This window comes from Pararge aegeria, chromosome 11 (assembly GCF_905163445.1).
Source record: "Pararge aegeria chromosome 11, ilParAegt1.1, whole genome shotgun sequence".
Taxonomy (NCBI): Eukaryota; Metazoa; Arthropoda; class Insecta; order Lepidoptera; family Nymphalidae; genus Pararge; species Pararge aegeria.
The window spans coordinates 4641198-4659567 of record NC_053190.1 but is presented as its reverse complement, the minus strand read 5'-3'; the positions used below and the strand labels follow the sequence as shown (position 1 = coordinate 4659567).

The window sequence follows — 18370 nt, the reverse complement described above, 5'->3', positions numbered from 1 at the left end:
AGAGATTTATAAAAAAAATCCATCTTAAAACAGTAAGCCTTAAATGACTGGTACCTATCAGCATTAAGGTATTAACCGTTAACACCTAAGCTTATAGACTTATAGTAGGTACTTTTTAACCGCAAGAATTCCGAGTACCTACCTCTAACCACAGATTTAACATTAAGGACAGCGTTAAACTGAGGTTAATCTCCTTTAACCCGTTGAAGAAGAATAAAGTAGGTTCTACCTACATACCTAAGAAGAATAGGTTCTATCTAAGTGCATACCTATAATTTATAGATAGGTATTTTTATCCATGCGAGGGACAATTTTACTAGGTAGGTATACTTGATGTTGTTGAATTATTTGTATACCTAGTATTTCTTTACTTTTAATAAATGTATGTAGTTAACAAACGTGGTTTTATTTTTTTTTAGTCTTCTCTTTTAATATTTGGGTTCTTTTCGCTAATAAATTGGTTTAAGAAGTTGGTCAGAACTGATTTTTGAACAGAAATTTATTTTGTTTATTCCAGAACACGGACGCCTATCTTTTAACTAAATTATATCAAAATCTGTTCAACCGTTCGTCATTATAAAATTAGTAAGTTGAGTATTGAACAATACTAGGTTTACACAGAATTAAGGACATACAGAACCCTCATTCAGCCATTATAGCATGCAGAGCATTGTGTCGAAAAACAGTCAAAAAGCACGTCTCACTTAACACCCCCCGGCAAGTTGCTAAATCACAAACTTTTCCCATTTTATTTTCATACATTTAAAGGTAAAATTGTAACTGTCAAATGCTAAATGGATAAAGCGACACTACTAGTGGAGTGGTTTTCGATGCTTCAATATAAGTCGTGTACCTACACGGTTTCTGTATGTTCTTAATTCTGTGAGTAGGTGTAGCATCAAAGCGATGGTTTTTTTGGAGACTGGCTGTAATCTCATCTGGTTGTAAGGGGTGATTGTAGCTGCCTTATCTAACCTGTAGTGTAGTGTAGTGTTTATATATTCTTTGGGAAAGTACATTATATTCAATCTGTCATTTATATCACATTCGACTTATATGACAAACTAAGACAATACAAAAGCCAAAACAAAGCCAACATGTTTACTTGCCATTCAAATAATAAATATAAAAATGTATTAAATTGATACGATAATGGTATTTAAATGGTAAAATAAACATGACCATATACCTACCTATAAAATCCTACAACTAAAACTACTTTAATAACTTTCATTTTATAATTCGGATTATTTATGGCGTCTCATGAACTATCAACGGCATCTTTGCTGAAATTGTGCTCATTTGCCTTCTGGGGATGGTCCTACATTTGGGTTACTAATGCGGCACCAAAAAAAAGCCCAGAGTGGCATTCGAGGATGGTAACATTACTGCATGGGTCTATTGCTACCTTAGTAGGGGTGCATCAATGTGGCATTACCTCCGTCGACCAATGCAGACTCACTAGTAAGTATTGTATATTAGAGGTGCAAATGAGATGTTGACAAGAAAATTATAGTGAACTCAACTTTTTCTTTGGGAAATATCCTTAGCCGTTTCGAACGCCAAGGAAAGATTCCGTTCCACAAATTCATCGTCCGATTCCAGCAGGATTCAGCATCGTTATCATTATCAACCGGCCCACTACAGGGCGCGGGTCTCGTGGTCAGAATAAGAAGGATAGAGGCCGTGGTTCAGATTGGTAGTCGTCATCTTTGGGGACATTATGGATGTTTATCTTAACCGCTAAAACAAGAGATATTGAATTGTTTAAAACGCAAACGCCACTCCTGAAACTAAAGATGAAGTCTTGACCAATAGACTATCTCCAAATTTATCCTTTAATATCTATGTTTGAGTTTCTACCATGCAGAAACCAAATTAACTATAATATAATCATTGGGCATCCGACGTAGGAAATAGGAATTAGGGCAAGAAGTTTTAATTTGTGGTACACTGCATTGGTAAGCCTTAAATTATGTCCGTATTAGTTTCTAGAGAGCTTATGCCTGTTAGTTTCTAATAAACCGTATCTGATGAAGTCGATACGTTTGAATTAGCTAAATAGTTCTAATAAGCATAATAAGTTTGAAAGAGCTTAAAAAGTTCGACGGAGCGTATCGTATAAGTTCGAATGAGTTTATTACATTTTAAGGAGCAATAAGTTCCTTATAAAGTTCAAAAGGCTTATAATAACTTCTTATTCTACTTCGTCGTTAACTTAATAAGTGAAGGTCGTGTCGGGATTCAAGTTTCTTTATAATAACTCATTACAGTGAAAATATCTTACGGCGAGTACGCACTAATGCTGTGGTCGTGGGGATACTTCGCCTTTGACCTGCTGTGGTGCCTCGTCTACATGAGCAACAGCCTCGTCATCCTGGCACACCACCTGACCGCACTGATCGCTGTCAATATCTACTTGAGTAAAGCCTATGCCGGGTGCACTTTTGCTTGCACGCTTGCGCTCATGGAAATAACAAATCCGTTTCTGCAAACCCGGTGGTAAATAGAAATAATAAAGTTTTGAACTATATAGGTCTTTTGCAGAAATCTCATGAGGAAATCAGTATTAAGCCAATGTATGTACCAAGGAAAACAAAAATAAAAAATGTCTGACAGAATTCCACAAGGTATGCTTGTTATGGGCTTATTTTTAGACCGGGCCTATTTAACCTGGGGGCGCACCAAACAGAAAATACTTATTATATACATATAATGATGATGAAACCAGCACCAGGTTAAACACCGGTGATTCTTTGTAACTTAAAATTGACCTAATATTCCTCAATCTAAAGTTCATTTTCAATCTAGCAGAAGCTTGTAGTAGACAGAGCTATAGTCTATATAGATAGCTTCTACACTGCCGCGATGCTGCCTACACTACACCTACGTCGGCAGTTACTAAACGATCAAAGGCGCAAACTACTGTATCTCTTCTGTAGGTAGGTATAATGTGGTAGTTGAAAAATTCGCACACAAACATTATCAAATAATGAATCCTATTTCCCCAGGTTGCTGCGTTACGAAGGATATGGTCAAACTTTAATTTTCTACCTGGTGGAAATAATATACTTCGTCATGTTCCTGACTATACGCGCATTTTTCTGCACTTACCTGGTCTTCGAAATGCTCAATTCTGACTTTCTCGACATGGACGAAAAGATAATTTCCGTGTCCTTATACATAGTGTCCTTAATCCTCGTGTATGAGATACTTAGTTACGTTACGTACAAGTATAAAAATAAAATTGTAAGTAGGTACCTAATTTTCTTACTTTGTTACGATATTAAATCTGTTAAGCGAACTCTCAACTTCGATTGCCCAGAATTTATGTTACCCATTTTCACCTTACCTCTAGTGAAAAAATTCCATGGAAATCAATTCTATATTTTGTGTGGTACAATGTAAGTAGGGTAGGTACGAACAGTTTTAAAAATCTGGCTGTGAATGTCAAGTCCAAATGGATTCAGCTGTTTCGGAGATTACCTCGAACAAATAATCAGACAAAAAAAATTTCAAATTATATTTTATATTACAATAATAGTAAATTTCTTAACTTTACTTGGCACCGACTTAAAAATGTTGTAGAAAATATTTATTTCTTGCTTTCTGCTTAGTTGCATATCAAATATACTTAGTTGTGTATAAAAAAAATGGGCGTTTATGTCAAACAATTTTTTTTCACATATTCGTGGCAAGATTTGATATAATCTTAGTTTTAATAGCCAAATGTCAACTGCTTATAAACTTTTACAAAATATTTCTTTTCCTTAATTTGGGCTTTAATGGTTGAGTTGTCCCCGCAATTCATTCCTCAGCAGCTTTCTTGTGACGAGTATGAATTGCATAGGAACCGTATAGCCTATAGGTACCATAGTCGAACCCGTGCATTATTTAATACAGTATAGTTCCGGTGGCCATAAAAAAAAAATACCACCGAATTCGGTTCAATTGAAACCTCCTACTTTTTTGTAAGTGGGTTAAATTAAAGTTATGTGCGTCGTGGGATGCAATGGCAATTTTTTCTCGTATTTCATCGAAAATCAATTTCATCGATGATATTTAGATTCGAATCGACTAAACAAGCTTCGTGTCTTTCTCAACGAAAAATTTAGATTGCACTTGCTCAAAACGCGTAGTGTACCAATAATATGTTGGCACACTTATTATATACCTAATATATTTTTTCAATTTCAGGAGGAATTTAAAGGGTTTGCCAATGAAGTCAGGGTAAATGTAGCGATAAATGAAATAGTGCCTTGAGATACAATAAATGACATTTAATAAAAAAGTGCAACATTAATTACATGTTTGTTATGTATGTATAAGCTCATTGAAAGGATATCTCACAAACGTAGTCCCCCAGTTCAAAAATACGAGGACAGCGTGAATCCAATCATCAAGATCACGATCATTTCAACCGATTGAAGTCCACAGCTGGACATGGGGGTCTTTTGTAGGGAGTTCTAAAATCCACTGTCCTGGACCGTTTGTTTCCAGCAGCTTCCAGGGATTTGTTTGATGTTGTCTTGGTACCCCAACGTGCTGCCAATGGATCTAAAAACCTGGTTGCATACTAAGCCCTCATTAGCAGCTATGCTGAGATTATCTCATATTCAAATTAGAAATGAGGAGATCCGTAGTAGAACTAGAGTTACCAACATAACTCTAGAGTCACAAAGCTGAAGTGGAAATGGGCGTGGCACATAGCTTGGAGAACTGAGGGGTTCAATGAAAATGAAACATATGTTATTTATTATGTTCATTGAAAATACAGAAATAACAAAATGTTTCCGTTATTTCAAACAAATCAATGCTTAGTCATTTTATACATATCAGACAATATATAGGTTACATGATTTATTCTGAGATAAGAACGTCACTAAAATTAAAACAAAAAAAATTACCAATCAGATTGGTTTTCTGCCTATTCTCATACAGCAATGGAAAATAAACCAATAGCATGGCTTGAGTTAGTTATAATTACACCTTTAACAAAATCCTGCACATGTTAAATAGACAGTGAACAGTGCTGTCCATCAGCTGTTTATATTGAGTACAAAATAATATGCAATATTTAATAAACAGAAGAAATAAAACATTTTCTTTATATATTTTTATATGCTCCTATATATATTTTTATACATTCATTTCTTTTTACTAGTCTAATAACATAAAGAACATTTTAAAATGTTTGTTTTTCTCAATATACACAACATATTTTGTAAAGTGCCTTGTGCTCAATTGGCACAAACAAGTCATTTACAAAGTGGAATTTAAGGTTTATTTTAAAAATAGGGAAAATGGTAAACACCATTGTGTTAAAAAATGTTATGAGTTGTTTTTATATAATAAAACATATTATCCAATAAAAAAGTAATATAAAGATTGTCCACACTTGAATTTTTTAATCTAGTCAAATATGGGCAGCATTTAAAATTATTTGCTATCAACATATTTTAAAAGTATGCTCTCATAAAATTTGTCACTATCTTTAATGTCTCCAACAAATTAAACAAGCCTAACATTGTTACACTTTGGTCAGTCTCTCCTACGATTGCCATAAGCCCTCTTATCTCTCCATGAGGGATGTTTGTTCTTATTCCCTCTTTTATAACTGTCATCTTTATGTCTATAATCATGCTGACTGTGTGCCTTGCTATCTTTAGGTTTGTATGGGTGATGTCTGTGAGACCAGTTGCCTTGTAAACTGGCCATTACAAGCTTATCATTTCTGTCAGGCCTCTGCATTGGCATGTGGCTAGGTTTGGGATTTTCTTCCCATAGTCTTTTAGTCATATCGGAAAACTGTTTAGCAATGCTTGGTTGGCTATTGAAGTCAGGAGGTGCATCACCATATCTTACGGGAGGGAGCTTTGCAACTTTACATCTTGTATCCAGAGTTAATGCTCTGTGGAATAAAGAAGTACCGCGAAGAAGGTTAATAGCGTATGGTACTGATACCTCATGACAAAATGTTATGAATGCAAAGTTTTTTTGTCGCCCATCTCGATCTCTTGGGATTCTAACTTTTTCCAGTGGACCAGCCTGCAATAAGAGATAAGTAGTTAGACATAGATTTATGCAATCATTTTCCTCCATTCTATAATAAAATAACGAAAACAATGAATGGCTACATAATTATGTGGTTTAAACTCGTAAGCATTTTTAATTTATATTTCTGATATGATAAGGTGTGGAATGATATACCAGCATCTGCTTCCGGGCTCGTTAAACTTGGGTACCATCCAGAGTGAAAATGCATTCTCTAGCCTAGAACATAATCCAACTACCGAGTCCTTACCGTGCATGTCATAAGAAAACTACAAAACAACAAACCTGCAAGAAGAGTTCGTACAACAGTTCTTCAGTAACCTGTTCTGCTAAATTGCCACACCAGAGTGTTTTGCTGTCTTCTTCAATCATGGCTGTAAAATTGATCAGAGGTATTCTAATTGAGCATAATTCATTAATTTTCGCAGTTTCAGAAAAATTCTTATTGCTTGGTAATTAATTTACAAGCACAGATTAAAAACTATCCATGGTGAAAAGGAATCATGAAACGTCAGTCGTCGTCCGCAGAATCCACAGATTAAGTATGATTTATTTGTTTTTCATGGACATCAACCACCATTTTTTGTTGTGGTTTTTTTATTTGTTGCATTTTACAAAATAGACCGCTGACTTCTATTATACAATAACAGAGGTCCTTAACCCTAGTGTTTATATTCTTATTAATCCTGAAACATCACTTTGACATACTGGACCATAAACAAAAAAATTTTGTTTACTTCTCTGTCTCCGGTCTCAGTTTTTATTTAAATTTTATCTGTATGATCCACTTATTTTAGGTTAGTTGTCAATGTTAATTAAATTGAGTAGGTATTTAGAATTATTTCGAAGTCGAGATTACTTTTTAATTCGCTTTTTTGGATTCAGATTAACTTCTGTTTATCGTAACATCATCCTCTTACTAGTTTCGAGCTAATTATAGAAAGGTTATAATTCAAATTTCGTATCTGCCCAGAAATTTTAGATAAAGGTGCAGATAGCTGCGGAAGCCCTAAAATGCATCAATGTGTACGTACTATTAAACGAGGATAAATTTGAACTACATTTATAACGTTACTACGTAAACGTTTTGGATTTCTTTTAGTTAAAATCCTGCGCAGCATCATGGACGACTCCAGCAAATTCCAACAAATGCAAGATGAAATGTCGAGGTATGTTCTCATTCCATAGTCTCTTTCTCTTATATCAGCTAAACATTTCTTGTGAAAAAGTTCAATAAGTGTCTTTTGGTTAAGGTTACAGTGTAAATAACAATAGGTTATAAAGAGATGGGCGTTTAAACAATAAGTATATACTGAAGCAGTGTTTTTTAGTTCAAGCATATAAGCATGTTATTTAAATGAAGCATTTAACTTTATTAATAGAGATTGATGCTGCAACTGCAAATTTAACTGGCAGAAAACTTAAGCAAAATAGAATTAATTTTATTCTAAAACCAACCATACTTATTAGGTTGTGTTTTGTGCTTTGATAATCTGAATAAAACCGTAAGCCTCAAAACTATAAAACTAGCCTTACATTTTCAAAATTTAATTAATTAGAGTTGCAACTTTTACAAAAAGGTAAACATTGACTTTGTTAAAAAGTAAAAATCCAATTAAATTAAATAAGTTTAGCAAACAACATTTAATGACTTATAAGTAACTTCATGTGTGTTGCTATCGATCAATGATCATAATTTTACTAATTTACATTTTTAAGAGATTACTCCAAAATATTGCATTCACAATTTATACTTCAGATTCGAGGCTGAGATATCTGGCACTGAGATGGTGTCTTTACGTCCCGTGATCGGTGCAGCAACTTTCGGCGCTGTGCAGCAACAGTTAGAGCGTTCGCTACCACCGCACCCCCCACCAAACTCACTCTTACAACCATTTGACGTCATGGGAACAAGATTGATGTACCCTACTGTACCACCACCACCCCCACCACCATCGATGAACCCCATCATGGTGCCTGCCTCAGTGAGTATGGTTTGTTACTTTTACTCTCTCTTAAGTGGAACAGTAGCTAAATATTCTTCATTATTATTATTATATAATAAACTAAGCAGCTTTCGCTGATGCGTCTATATCATTTCTTGCACTCTTTGTCTTTTTGATGTTTATCCAGTCTATTCTTAAACTGATTCAGTGATTCTGCAGTCACTACATCTTCAGGCAAGGCATTCTACATTGCATTGCATTCATATGAAATTATATTCGTTAAACCTCAGAATTAAGAATATACAGAATCGGTGTGCACAACTAATTTTGGAGCATCAGAAACCCCTCCACTTTAGTAGGGTTTCTCAAACAGGCGGTTAGTCACTGCATTCATTTAGCAGTTGATAGTAATTATTTTACCTCTAATGTTCTAAACTTAATCATATAAAGTTTGTGAGCCAGCAACATTCCGCGGGTGTTTAGTGCAACATGCTTGGGACGTCTTCTCTGTTTTTGAACACAATGCACTGCACGCAATAATGGTTGAATGAGGATTTTGACTAAGATTTTATATTAAAAATGTTTGGCTGGGCTGGTTCGCATCAATGTAGTTGCAGTAATATTCAGTATATGTTCAGTATGTAATTTATAATAATAATAAATAATGGCTGCTACCAGTGCCGAGCAGGCCAAGAGGCGTAAAAATGAAAACCTGGATAGCAGCTTCATTTTTGTGCCTTTTGGAGTAGACTTTGGGACCGTGGGGTCCAGAGGTTAGAGCTCTTTTCAAAGAATTATCGAAAAGGGTTATCGAGTCTACAGGTGATCCTAGAGCTAGCAGTTACCTTGGCCAACAAATTAGTTTGGTCATGCTGCCAGCATCTTAGGAACTGTGCCTCGCTGCGGTGGTTTCGAGGATGTTTTAGATTTTATTTAGTTTTAAATAGTTTATTTTAGGTTATATTTATAAAACAATTATTTTAAAGAATAATAAATATTGCTAATAATAATAATAAATCTTTATTTCGTACATTTGTCCATATCGTGTTAGTAATGTAGTTAAACCTATGGTAGTACTAACAACAAAAAACAACCTTATTCTATACAAAACTAACTGGCCCCCCCATATAGCGCGTGTGTAGCATTTATGCACTCGCTCACTTCTCCTTCACTGCAACTAAAAATGTTCTTAAATTTTTAGAAGTAAGTAAATACCGACTTTCCTTTTGCATTGCTTTTTCTTAATCTTGTCAATTCTGCCATTAAAAGACAGAGGGCCAAGTGTAATTTGCTATATTGCGATTTTTAAACACTTGCTTAAAAATAATGGTGCACCTGTCTGTAATTTCATTTTTTGTTTTTAAAGCTTACGTTTTAGGATTGTGGTGACAAATGCAAATGTTAATAGTACAATGAATTTTTAAAAATACAACGAGTTTACCCCCGTTTATTATTACACATATATTATTTGGATATTGATAAAGTTGTGGGAGATAATTGCCCCATTTCCCATGCTAGCCGTACAGGTTGTCGGGCACGCGGGGCACCCGGTTATGTGCGTAATGGCCTCAGATGACCACAGATGCATTCCGTATCGTTTTCCAAGATTAAACCTCACTTTGCAAGATTGCCTTGGTCCTCTCCAACTGCTCTAAGGCGGTTGAGGGATTTCCATATAGGTCCGCTGAGGCTGTGTCTCCCCCCCTCACAGCGGCATAGCTTCAGGGGGCTGATTTGAAGGACTGCACTGTATGTAGGAACTTAGGAAGCTTCTCCTGAAACGCAAACTAGATTGAGCCGGTTGAACAGTGGACGACGTTTGTAATGTGTCTGCTTTGATCTATCGACTGAGCTATTAACCGACCTTCGCAGTATAGGAAATACGACAATTTGATTTAGTTAACTCAAAACGTATGACTTGGACGATTTTTTAAAAGTATAGGCATCTTCTAGGCAAGCGCGCTCCACCTTAGGCTGCATCATCGCTTAACATCAGGTTTGATTGCAGTCAAGCGCTCGTCTATAAACATAAAAAAAGTGTGTCCAGACCGTATTTAAAAAAAAATATATCAGCCAAACTTTCATTTTAATCAACTTGATACTTGGCATACTCTAGTTGGAGACGTAGAAGGGACAGTACCATCTAGTTTTTATCCCAGAAAAACAAACGTTTCCCACGGGATTAAAAAAAAACCGTAATAAACGCCGAAGAAGACCGCGTGCAATATCTAGTTTTGCTACATACTTACTTTGTACATGTATATACTTTTCTTTTTTTTATGTACTTTTTGTGGTGTGAAAGAAAAATATATTCATTCCTCCATACATTTACGTTATAACTAGCTTCTGCCCGCGATTTCGTGTGGACTTCAGAATTGGGTCTTAAGCTTCGCTAGTTAACAATTTTTAATCTTACCACGTGAACTATTTGAGAGATCGGTATGGAAAGTACATGCCCTTTTCCATAGCATAGGATGTCACCTACCAAATTTCAAAGCTTGTCTCTTAAACAATTTTCCATTTTACCTCGGGAATGTAAAAGAAGCCTAAGTTCTTTTCCATGACCAGGTTGCTCTTCTTATAATTTTAAATGACAATGTGAGATGGTGATAAAAAAAAATACCCGGCTAAGTTTGTTGTGGGCTTCTTCTTGGACCAGGACGCGTTTGGAACCCTCGTAGCTTTAGTTTTAAGTTTACGAATATGGTCATCGCCATCATCTCACTACCGTGTAATACTAATGTAATGTACGCATCAAAAGTGCTACCTATGGGCCTACTTGAATAAAGATATTTTTGACTTGTCTAAGCCAAATTTCATCCAAATCCGTTCTGCCGTTTTTGCGTGATTGAGTAACAAACATCCACACTTTCACATTTATAATATTATTAGGAGTCATTTATAGTATTAAGTGCACAAAATATGTTGGATCAGGATTTTGTCATGGAGTCATTAAAGATTAAAATTAAGAGCTCCTTAACCATTCCAGGTGCAACGTCATCGTCCATCAGGAATACAAGAAGGGTTTCCAAGCAACTTATACCTCAGACCAGGCGTGCCAGGCCCGCAGCTCGCACCACTTTCACCGCCCCGGCCGCAACCCATAGTTCTGTCGGCAGCCCCTCAACTATACAAGCAACCCAAAGAGGATGAATCCAAGAAAGATAAAAGTGAAAGCAAGAAAAGGGTAAAAACTTGTTTGTCCTACTAAAATTTTCTATAGTCTCTACTAAAATTTTCTATAGGCGCACAAATACGATTGAAAGAATTTGCTCATTTTGCTCCATATAGCTAATAAATAGAATTAAAAAAAAAAAAGCAGACAACTGCGAGTCGTACTCGCGCACGAAATGTTAAGTTCCATTATCTATAAAAATATATATATCTATATTTTTTATAGATAATGGATCATGTCTGTGTATGGGTGCCCCCTTAACTATTTATTTTATTCTTTTTTTTTTAATATTTGTTATGACTGCACCAGAAATACATCATGTTTAAAAATTTCAACTGTCTAACTATCACGATTCATGAGATACAGCCTGGTGACAGATCAAGGGACTGACAGTCGGACGGACAGCGGAGTCTTAGTAATAGGGTCCCGTTTTAGCCTTTGGGAATGCTGAAAGTTATTCCCATACCTCATAATATCCAAATAATTTTTTAAGGCAGTGGCGTTATAAGACCTGAAATTAATAATTATAAAATATGAACACTTAAAAAAAATATTATACCCTCAGAAACGCGAACGGGCTCCCTCCCCTCCGAAAATAGAACCGGAAGTGGTGGAGCTGACTCTGCCCACGCCGTTGCCGCCCCCGCCCACCCCCGTCGCTGAGACCACTGTGCCCAAGGCTAAGAAGGAGAAGAAGCATAGAAAGGTAATCCATTTAATTCCTTCCTCGGAAGTGGGATCGCATTATCTCTAAAGCTACTGCTCCACCTATGATAAAAACACACACTTGTGAGTTATCGTTTACCTTGTAATGCCATTCAGTTTGTGTCATGCAACAGCCTGGCCGTCAAACTTCTGGATGCCAGTTACTGCACGTTCAACCTGAAAATGACACGATAAGCAAAATGCTATGTGAGCTAAACATAGCATTTTCTTAACATACACATGTTCAACCTAAAGCTTCAGGGCACAGATCTATGCAGACTCAAAGTGGCTGCGGAGACGCCGCTGCACTTAAACTATTCCCGCCCCGCGTTGATCCATAAACGCAGCATTCTTCTGGGGAAATTATATATACAACCAGAAGATGCTAAATTTCTTCTGGCAGAGAAAGTGCTACTGTTCTTGGCGGCGACCAGCTTTGCTAGGAGATCTAGACAGCGGCGTCACAATGAAATGAAAATGAAAATACACTTTATTGTACAACTAACAGTATAAAAGTATAAAAAAAAAAAACCACTAAATATACAACACACAGGTACAACGGGCCTTATCGCTAAACACATCGTGACGTGACGCCAGAACTTTTATACTTTATTTTTATAGGGATTTTACATCAGTGGATGTGATGACCCAAACCTACAAATAAATACCTAACATCTGATTGTAGTCCAGAGACATATGTGAAATACTGATGTCAGACCAAAGAGAGAGAAAAAAATAAAATAATGAACTCTTAAAGATAATTGCAAATTGCAACGTGGCATGCTGAATCGAAGCTGAAATTTGACGGCCGATTGGAGCAGTGGACAGCGACCCTGCTTTCTGAGTCCAAGGCCGTGGGTTCGATTCCACGAAAAAATCCTGATCCAACGTGTACAACTGGAAAATGTTTGTGTGATGAAAATGAATGTCTTTCAGTGTTGAGTGTTTATATATATATTATAAGTATGAATGAATGAATATACTTTTATTGCACACCACAAAAAGTACATAGAACAAAAAGAAAAGTATAACAAAACAACGTATACAATTTGGCGGCCTTATCGCTACATAGCGATTTCTTTCAGGCAACCAATGGCGAAAATAAAAAGCAGTTACAGAAAAGAGTATTTATGTATTATATTCATAAAAATGTTAGTACCCATAACACAAGCTACGCTTAATTCGGGGCTAGAAGGCGATGTGTGTATTGTCGTAGTATATTTATTTATTTAAAAAAAAATCTGGTCATAACTGTTAGAAACATTGGGTTAGGCTCTCATAAATACAGTGCACATATTTAAGTTATTTATTTGCTTTGTACTTCGAGATTTATTTTAGTTACCTACTAGGTAAAAATTTTTCATACTAATACTTTGCTTTAGCTTTATTTAAAGCAGGTCCTTATAACTTATCATAGTACCTGCCGACTTAATAGCTTTGAATAGTTTTATAAAGTTTAATTATCATGCCTAAACTATAACCGATTATTATTTTGTCACAATGGTGCTTATAACGGCTTCTAGCAACTAGGTTTAATGTAAATGTGGTAATACTCATCTCCAATCTCGTCAGCAACTTGTGGTTTGTAAGAAAGTACGTTTCAATGACTCGCAATTAAAGTGGTTGTTCGTTTTACTTTCCTTTATTAACAATTACTTCTTCTCATAATTAGGTAAGAGAACAGAATGACCTTTTAAACTTCTACCCACTGTACTTTTTAGTTTTAAGTTTTCAGTTTTCGTTCAGGAATCGGGAATCCTAACTGATTCTTAGTGCTGTTACTACATTTTGTTTGTTTGGATGTTTTATTTATTTATATTTATTCCAAATGTTAGTCCATATTATATTATAACACTATCTTAATAAAGTGGCATAATATGTTTAGTACCTCCTTTCAAGAAACCTTGTTTGTATAAATAGATAAATTATTTTATTATCATTGTAGGTGGTACGGACGGCAGGTGGTCAGGTTTGGGAAGACGTCACACTGCTTGACTGGCCCGACGATGACTTCAGAATGTTTTGCGGGGACCTGGGCAATGACGTCACTGATGAACTACTTGTAAGTTTATCATCATCATAATATTAACCCATTACCGACTCACTTAAGACCGTCAGTCCACCACGCTGGCCCAGTGCGGATTGGTGGACTCCACACGCCTCTGAGAACATTATGGGGGACTGTTTTTGTTTATCACGATGTTTTCCTTTACCGTTGAACCAAGTGATGTTTTAATTCTAACATAATTTAGAAAAGTTAGAGGTGCGTGCTAGGATTCTAACCCGGCCCCGCGAAAGTCTCGGTCCTACCATATAGATAATTTCCATTTTTCAAAAATAACTGTATAGGTTTTACTTTTCCTTTATTATAAAATGCTGCAACATGTTCACTCGCAGTAATATTTTACTAGTCAAAATCTATTTCGGACGCAGCCTTAACCCCTTCTCATTGTGAAGAGATTTTATTTATATTTTTGCATCCACCATCCACCATCCAATTTCCACCTTTTTATCGGCTTCACACGCTCAGGTTGTCTTTAAAATATTACTATTTGTGATAAGGCCACCTTTGCACCCAAGCACTAAGTACTATTACGGTTTCCTTGTGCTTTTCTTATTGTGTTTGGTTACAATGAAGAATTTTCTATTCTATTCTTATAATTTCCAGACGCGAACCTTCGGCAAGTACACATCGTTTCAAAGGGCCAAAGTGATCAGGGACAAACGAACAAACAAAAGCAAGGGCTTCGGTTTCGTGAGCTTCAAAGATCCCGGGGATTTCATCAAGGCCATGAAAGAAATGGATGGTAAGTTCTTTTTTATCATTCCCAGCATATTAGCATAGCCCACCAACCCGCATTGAAGCAGAATAGTGGGTCTGCTCAAAAACCTTATCTCTTATGGGAGACGAGGCCTGTGCCCAACATTGGGGTGTCAATAGGCTTCGGATGGAAGGATGGTCAAACAGCAATCGTGCGTTAAGTACGGAAAGAAAATGAAGATAAAAAAAGCCTAAACTATTAATAATTAGTGTATATATATATTATATCGAACGACTGAAAAAATATATATAAGGTGAAATATATGATAGGTTAAAAAGCAACATAGCCTGTCGTTATGAATCTCGTTAGTATCAATCAGTTTTTTTTTTAAACTTTATTTCGCAAATTGCGTACAAGAATGAAAACTAACTAAATAGATAATAACAAAGGTACAAGTAATTTAAATTTGTATCACAAATTTGTGTAATATGTAACTATCTATTTTAATTTATTATTAACTAATATGGTATGCAGGAGTCTTTTTATGCATTAAAGTTGGACTTTTTTTTTTATTTTTTTTTGTATAATGCAAATTTGTCAATATCCATACGATATGCGGTTAAAAAAAAAAATTAAAATCATAACTAAAATATTAATTTTAATATTTTTATTTATTTAAAAGTAAAATATTAATCATCTTAAGGCCCCGGCGAGATTCGAACTCACGATCTCCTGTTTACTAGACAGGCGCTTTAACCAACTAAGCCACGGCGCCGATGTTACGTTACGCGAAATTATCAACTATGCTCTATTGTTATCTTATAACACATTTGGCTCAAGGTTGCTTGAAATGAGCGCTTTGCTTTTTTGTCCTTGTTAAATACGGAATGTCTGTACAGATACTACCTGTAAAGTATGGAGGGTAGAGGTAAGGAGAGTCATCTTATATGGGAGAAAAGTTGAAAAAGTGTCCAGTTGTTGCGCTAAATAACAGTTCAAAAATCCTCCACAATGGCGCTGGTGGATGCACAGGGTATGGTATGAATGTAGCAATCGTAGATGAATTGAAGTATGCCGAGTTAAAAAATTTAATGTCATTAATCATTATCGACTAAAGTAGTTAATTATTGAGAATTTCAACAACTTACGTTGTACAAAATATTGTGGTAAATATAACCTTACTTCCTTGTATCTCCATACTTCCTTGTTTATTTTTCAAGCCTACTCTAACAATATTTATATTTGGCGCTTCTTTTAAGAGTTACCCTGATGCAAATGTGGTGCCATCCTAATTTAATACATTTTGACGACACTATTTCATATACACAGATGACTGTCCTTACCTCTACCCTCCATACTGTAAAGTATCTGTAGTGTGGCTATCCTTAGACAAATGATTCGACATGCGGAGTACTCTAGAACTAAGTGATTTTTGTAATTTAAATTCCTTAGACTTGTTACTTCTTTTTACAACCTTGTTTTTGTTCTTTAGTTCTGACAACCTTCGTATTTCAGTATCAAAAGTTTGTCCATAAATTAGAGACTAAAACAAAGTGAAGGCCATGGTAATATAGGTCAGAGTTATACCACCATTTTGTTTCAGGTCGCTACGTCGGCAGTCGACCAATCAAGTTACGCAAAAGCTCGTGGAAGAATCGTTCCTTGGACATCGTGCGGAAGAAAGAGAAGGAGAAAGCCGCACTGCTCTCTCTTCTAATGGCGGGCAATATGAACTGACAGAATTGTTAACTATCGATTGTAAAACTTGTATACTTTTATTTTTCCTCACTTGTCTTATTATGTGAACACACTTTTCTTTACTTTTTCATTGAGTGAAGTCTTTATTGCACACACGAAATATAAGACACATAAAAATAAACTGTTATTGAGGCTTGCAAATACGGTCTCATCTCTAAAGGGATATCTTAAAGACAACTAATGAGATGTCACTAGAACAAAATGAGTTGGTGCGGCAACAAAGCCGACCCTAAGAGGGGGGGGGGGGTAAACTGGGGGGGTATAATGATTATTATCACATTGAGTTTATGTCACTAAATTATTGTTACGGTCAAATTGCATAATTAAGCCCATAGTCGAATAGCGTCAGCCAATCAGAAAGCTTTGCTAACGTGACTCAAAATGGCGGATTACATATTTTTGCACAGCTTCCTCAATATGGGTATCAAATGAAAGCTTGACTAGTAGAATACCAGTATTAAATGTCGGGGTAATTTAAATGTTACCTGGTTACAACAAATTTAAGACCAACCTCAATGTAACAATATTACCAATACTTGATAATATAATGCATATTTTTCCCAATTCTTACATTGGGGTTGTTTGTATTATCACCAAAACTTCGAGCAGAGCTTTCAGCCATTGAATGGAGCGGAACATGAGCATTGGACAATAAAAAAATGATTATAAAGTAAAAGTTAGTGTAGTGCTAATCCGATTTCGATAACTTTTTTTTATTACAGAGGGTTTAGTTAGTCCCATTTAAATTTTAAGAATGCAATATATTAATTAACGCTGTCATAATACAGCATTACCGATTACCTTAAATAATTCATCGCCTTAGTTTTATTTAGTTAATTCCTTAATAAATTTTTCTAATAAGTGATTTTGGTTTTATTTTTCCTCTTTTCTTTTCTTTAGCAGTACTATTTTTCACTGTTATTTTATCATTAATGTGGTGCGATTTTGTCTTTATGTTTGTCTTAACTTCTTAATTCAGTTACTTTTATCTATTCCTGTTGTTATTTTTAACTGTTACGTTGGTCTAGTGTTTGGCGTGTTCAGCAGCTATACATACCAAGGCCCTGGGTTCCATTCCCGAGTTAAGCTAAGAATGGTTTGTCTATTAAGAATTCTCAGTGCAAGCCCGGAGTTAGGAAATCCTCGGTGTCCACCCTCGAGCCGAGAGTACTGTTTTTATTATTAACATGTGTTAATAATCCTTAAAACCCACCAACCATTATAGGAGCAGCTTGTTGGGTATCTCCGTTTTCATAGGAACTATTCAATAATTATTAAACTTATTATGTGTTTCAAAGCACGCGATCTTATTCCTTATGCCAAACTTTACTGTCACCATCAATATGGAGATTATAAACGAATTAACTCCAAAATGTCTTTCGAATGTCTGACCTGAAAGGTCGGAAAGTAATAGTACAGAAATAAAACAAGACATAAATTTAAAAATAATTTAATATTTACGATCATTATTTCTTTGGCTCTCAAATCAATTATAGCACTTACATTGTACTTGTTTTTCTTCTTAAATTTAGTTAACTGAGCTTATATTTTTAATTATTAATATTAATAAAATACCTATTTGGTAGCAGGACACTTGGGGAGAATCCTTTCGCTTATCTACTCTTCAATGACACATTTAAAAACATGCTATTAAAGAGTTATTATTTACGGCTGCTTTTTATGCTCTTTGCAAAATCATTACAATTACGTACCTACCTAATGCGCATTTTCCATGTATCAGGCATATCGGTATATCTGTTTCCGACCAAAGTACAAATTTTTCATGTAGAAACCTTTAGAACTTGACAGCTTAGCTACCTCTCGAAAGCTTAAATATTTGGGATATTTTGTTTCTCTACTAGAGGACATTTGTTTTTCTTTGTATTAATGCCCCACTATAAAGAAAACCTATTCAAAGTAGTGACTCTTTCTCAGTGGGGCTTTATAACAAACTTTAGCAGATTAAAATA

General features: G+C 35.4%; 3 protein-coding genes and 1 non-coding gene across 5 annotated transcripts; 2 read left to right on the top strand and 2 right to left on the bottom strand.

The window, feature by feature from the left end:
* Window positions 1-1098: 1098 nt before the first annotated feature.
* On the top strand, window positions 1099-4297 carry LOC120627612 (TLC domain-containing protein 5-like). 2 transcript variants are annotated; one of them, XM_039895624.1, is made up of 4 exons: window positions 1099-1464; window positions 2274-2502; window positions 3012-3249; window positions 4198-4297. In XM_039895624.1, exons 1-4 carry the CDS (start codon window positions 1254-1256, stop codon window positions 4261-4263), a joined length of 744 nt encoding a protein of 247 aa, XP_039751558.1. In that variant the 5' UTR covers window positions 1099-1253; the 3' UTR covers window positions 4264-4297. The 2 variants fall into 2 exon arrangements, with proteins under 2 accessions (XP_039751558.1, XP_039751559.1); XM_039895625.1 differs by having other exon boundaries at window positions 3012-3253; window positions 4198-4258.
* Window positions 4260-6573, bottom strand: LOC120627613 (RNA-binding protein 7). The gene is made up of 2 exons (XM_039895626.1): window positions 6340-6573; window positions 4260-6048 (listed from the first exon to the last, which is right to left on the bottom strand). The coding sequence occupies exons 1-2, from the start codon at window positions 6424-6426 to the stop codon at window positions 5542-5544; spliced, it is 594 nt and encodes a 197-aa protein (XP_039751560.1). The 5' UTR covers window positions 6427-6573; the 3' UTR covers window positions 4260-5541.
* A 301-nt stretch (window positions 6574-6874) lies between these two features.
* On the top strand, window positions 6875-16635 carry LOC120627632 (RNA-binding protein 42). Its single transcript, XM_039895645.1, has 8 exons — window positions 6875-7080; window positions 7157-7223; window positions 7814-8039; window positions 10990-11187; window positions 11741-11881; window positions 13826-13942; window positions 14549-14687; window positions 16246-16635. Exons 1-8 carry the CDS (start codon window positions 7077-7079, stop codon window positions 16377-16379), a joined length of 1026 nt encoding a protein of 341 aa, XP_039751579.1. The 5' UTR covers window positions 6875-7076; the 3' UTR covers window positions 16380-16635.
* On the bottom strand, window positions 15344-15417 carry Trnat-agu. Its single transcript has one exon. It is a non-coding gene; the product is annotated as a tRNA-Thr (tRNA).
* Window positions 16636-18370: the final 1735 nt, after the last annotated feature.

Excerpts from the sequence above, each read along its gene's own strand:
- LOC120627612 (XM_039895624.1), top strand. The coding sequence starts at position 1,254 with ATGGCGTCTCATGAACTATCAACGGCATCTTTGCTGAAATTGTGCTCA. Across the intron at positions 1,465-2,273 it reads CGACCAATGCAGACTCACTA|TGAAAATATCTTACGGCGAG; the intron begins GTAAGTATTGTA and ends AACTCATTACAG. Across the intron at positions 2,503-3,011 it reads CCGTTTCTGCAAACCCGGTG|GTTGCTGCGTTACGAAGGAT; the intron begins GTAAATAGAAAT and ends CTATTTCCCCAG.
- LOC120627613 (XM_039895626.1), bottom strand. The coding sequence starts at position 6,426 with ATGATTGAAGAAGACAGCAAAACACTCTGGTGTGGCAATTTAGCAGAA. Across the intron at positions 6,049-6,339 it reads TGTACGAACTCTTCTTGCAG|GCTGGTCCACTGGAAAAAGT; the intron begins GTTTGTTGTTTT and ends CTCTTATTGCAG.
- LOC120627632 (XM_039895645.1), top strand. Across the intron at positions 11,188-11,740 it reads AAAGTGAAAGCAAGAAAAGG|AAACGCGAACGGGCTCCCTC; the intron begins GTAAAAACTTGT and ends TTATACCCTCAG. Across the intron at positions 13,943-14,548 it reads ACGTCACTGATGAACTACTT|ACGCGAACCTTCGGCAAGTA; the intron begins GTAAGTTTATCA and ends TATAATTTCCAG.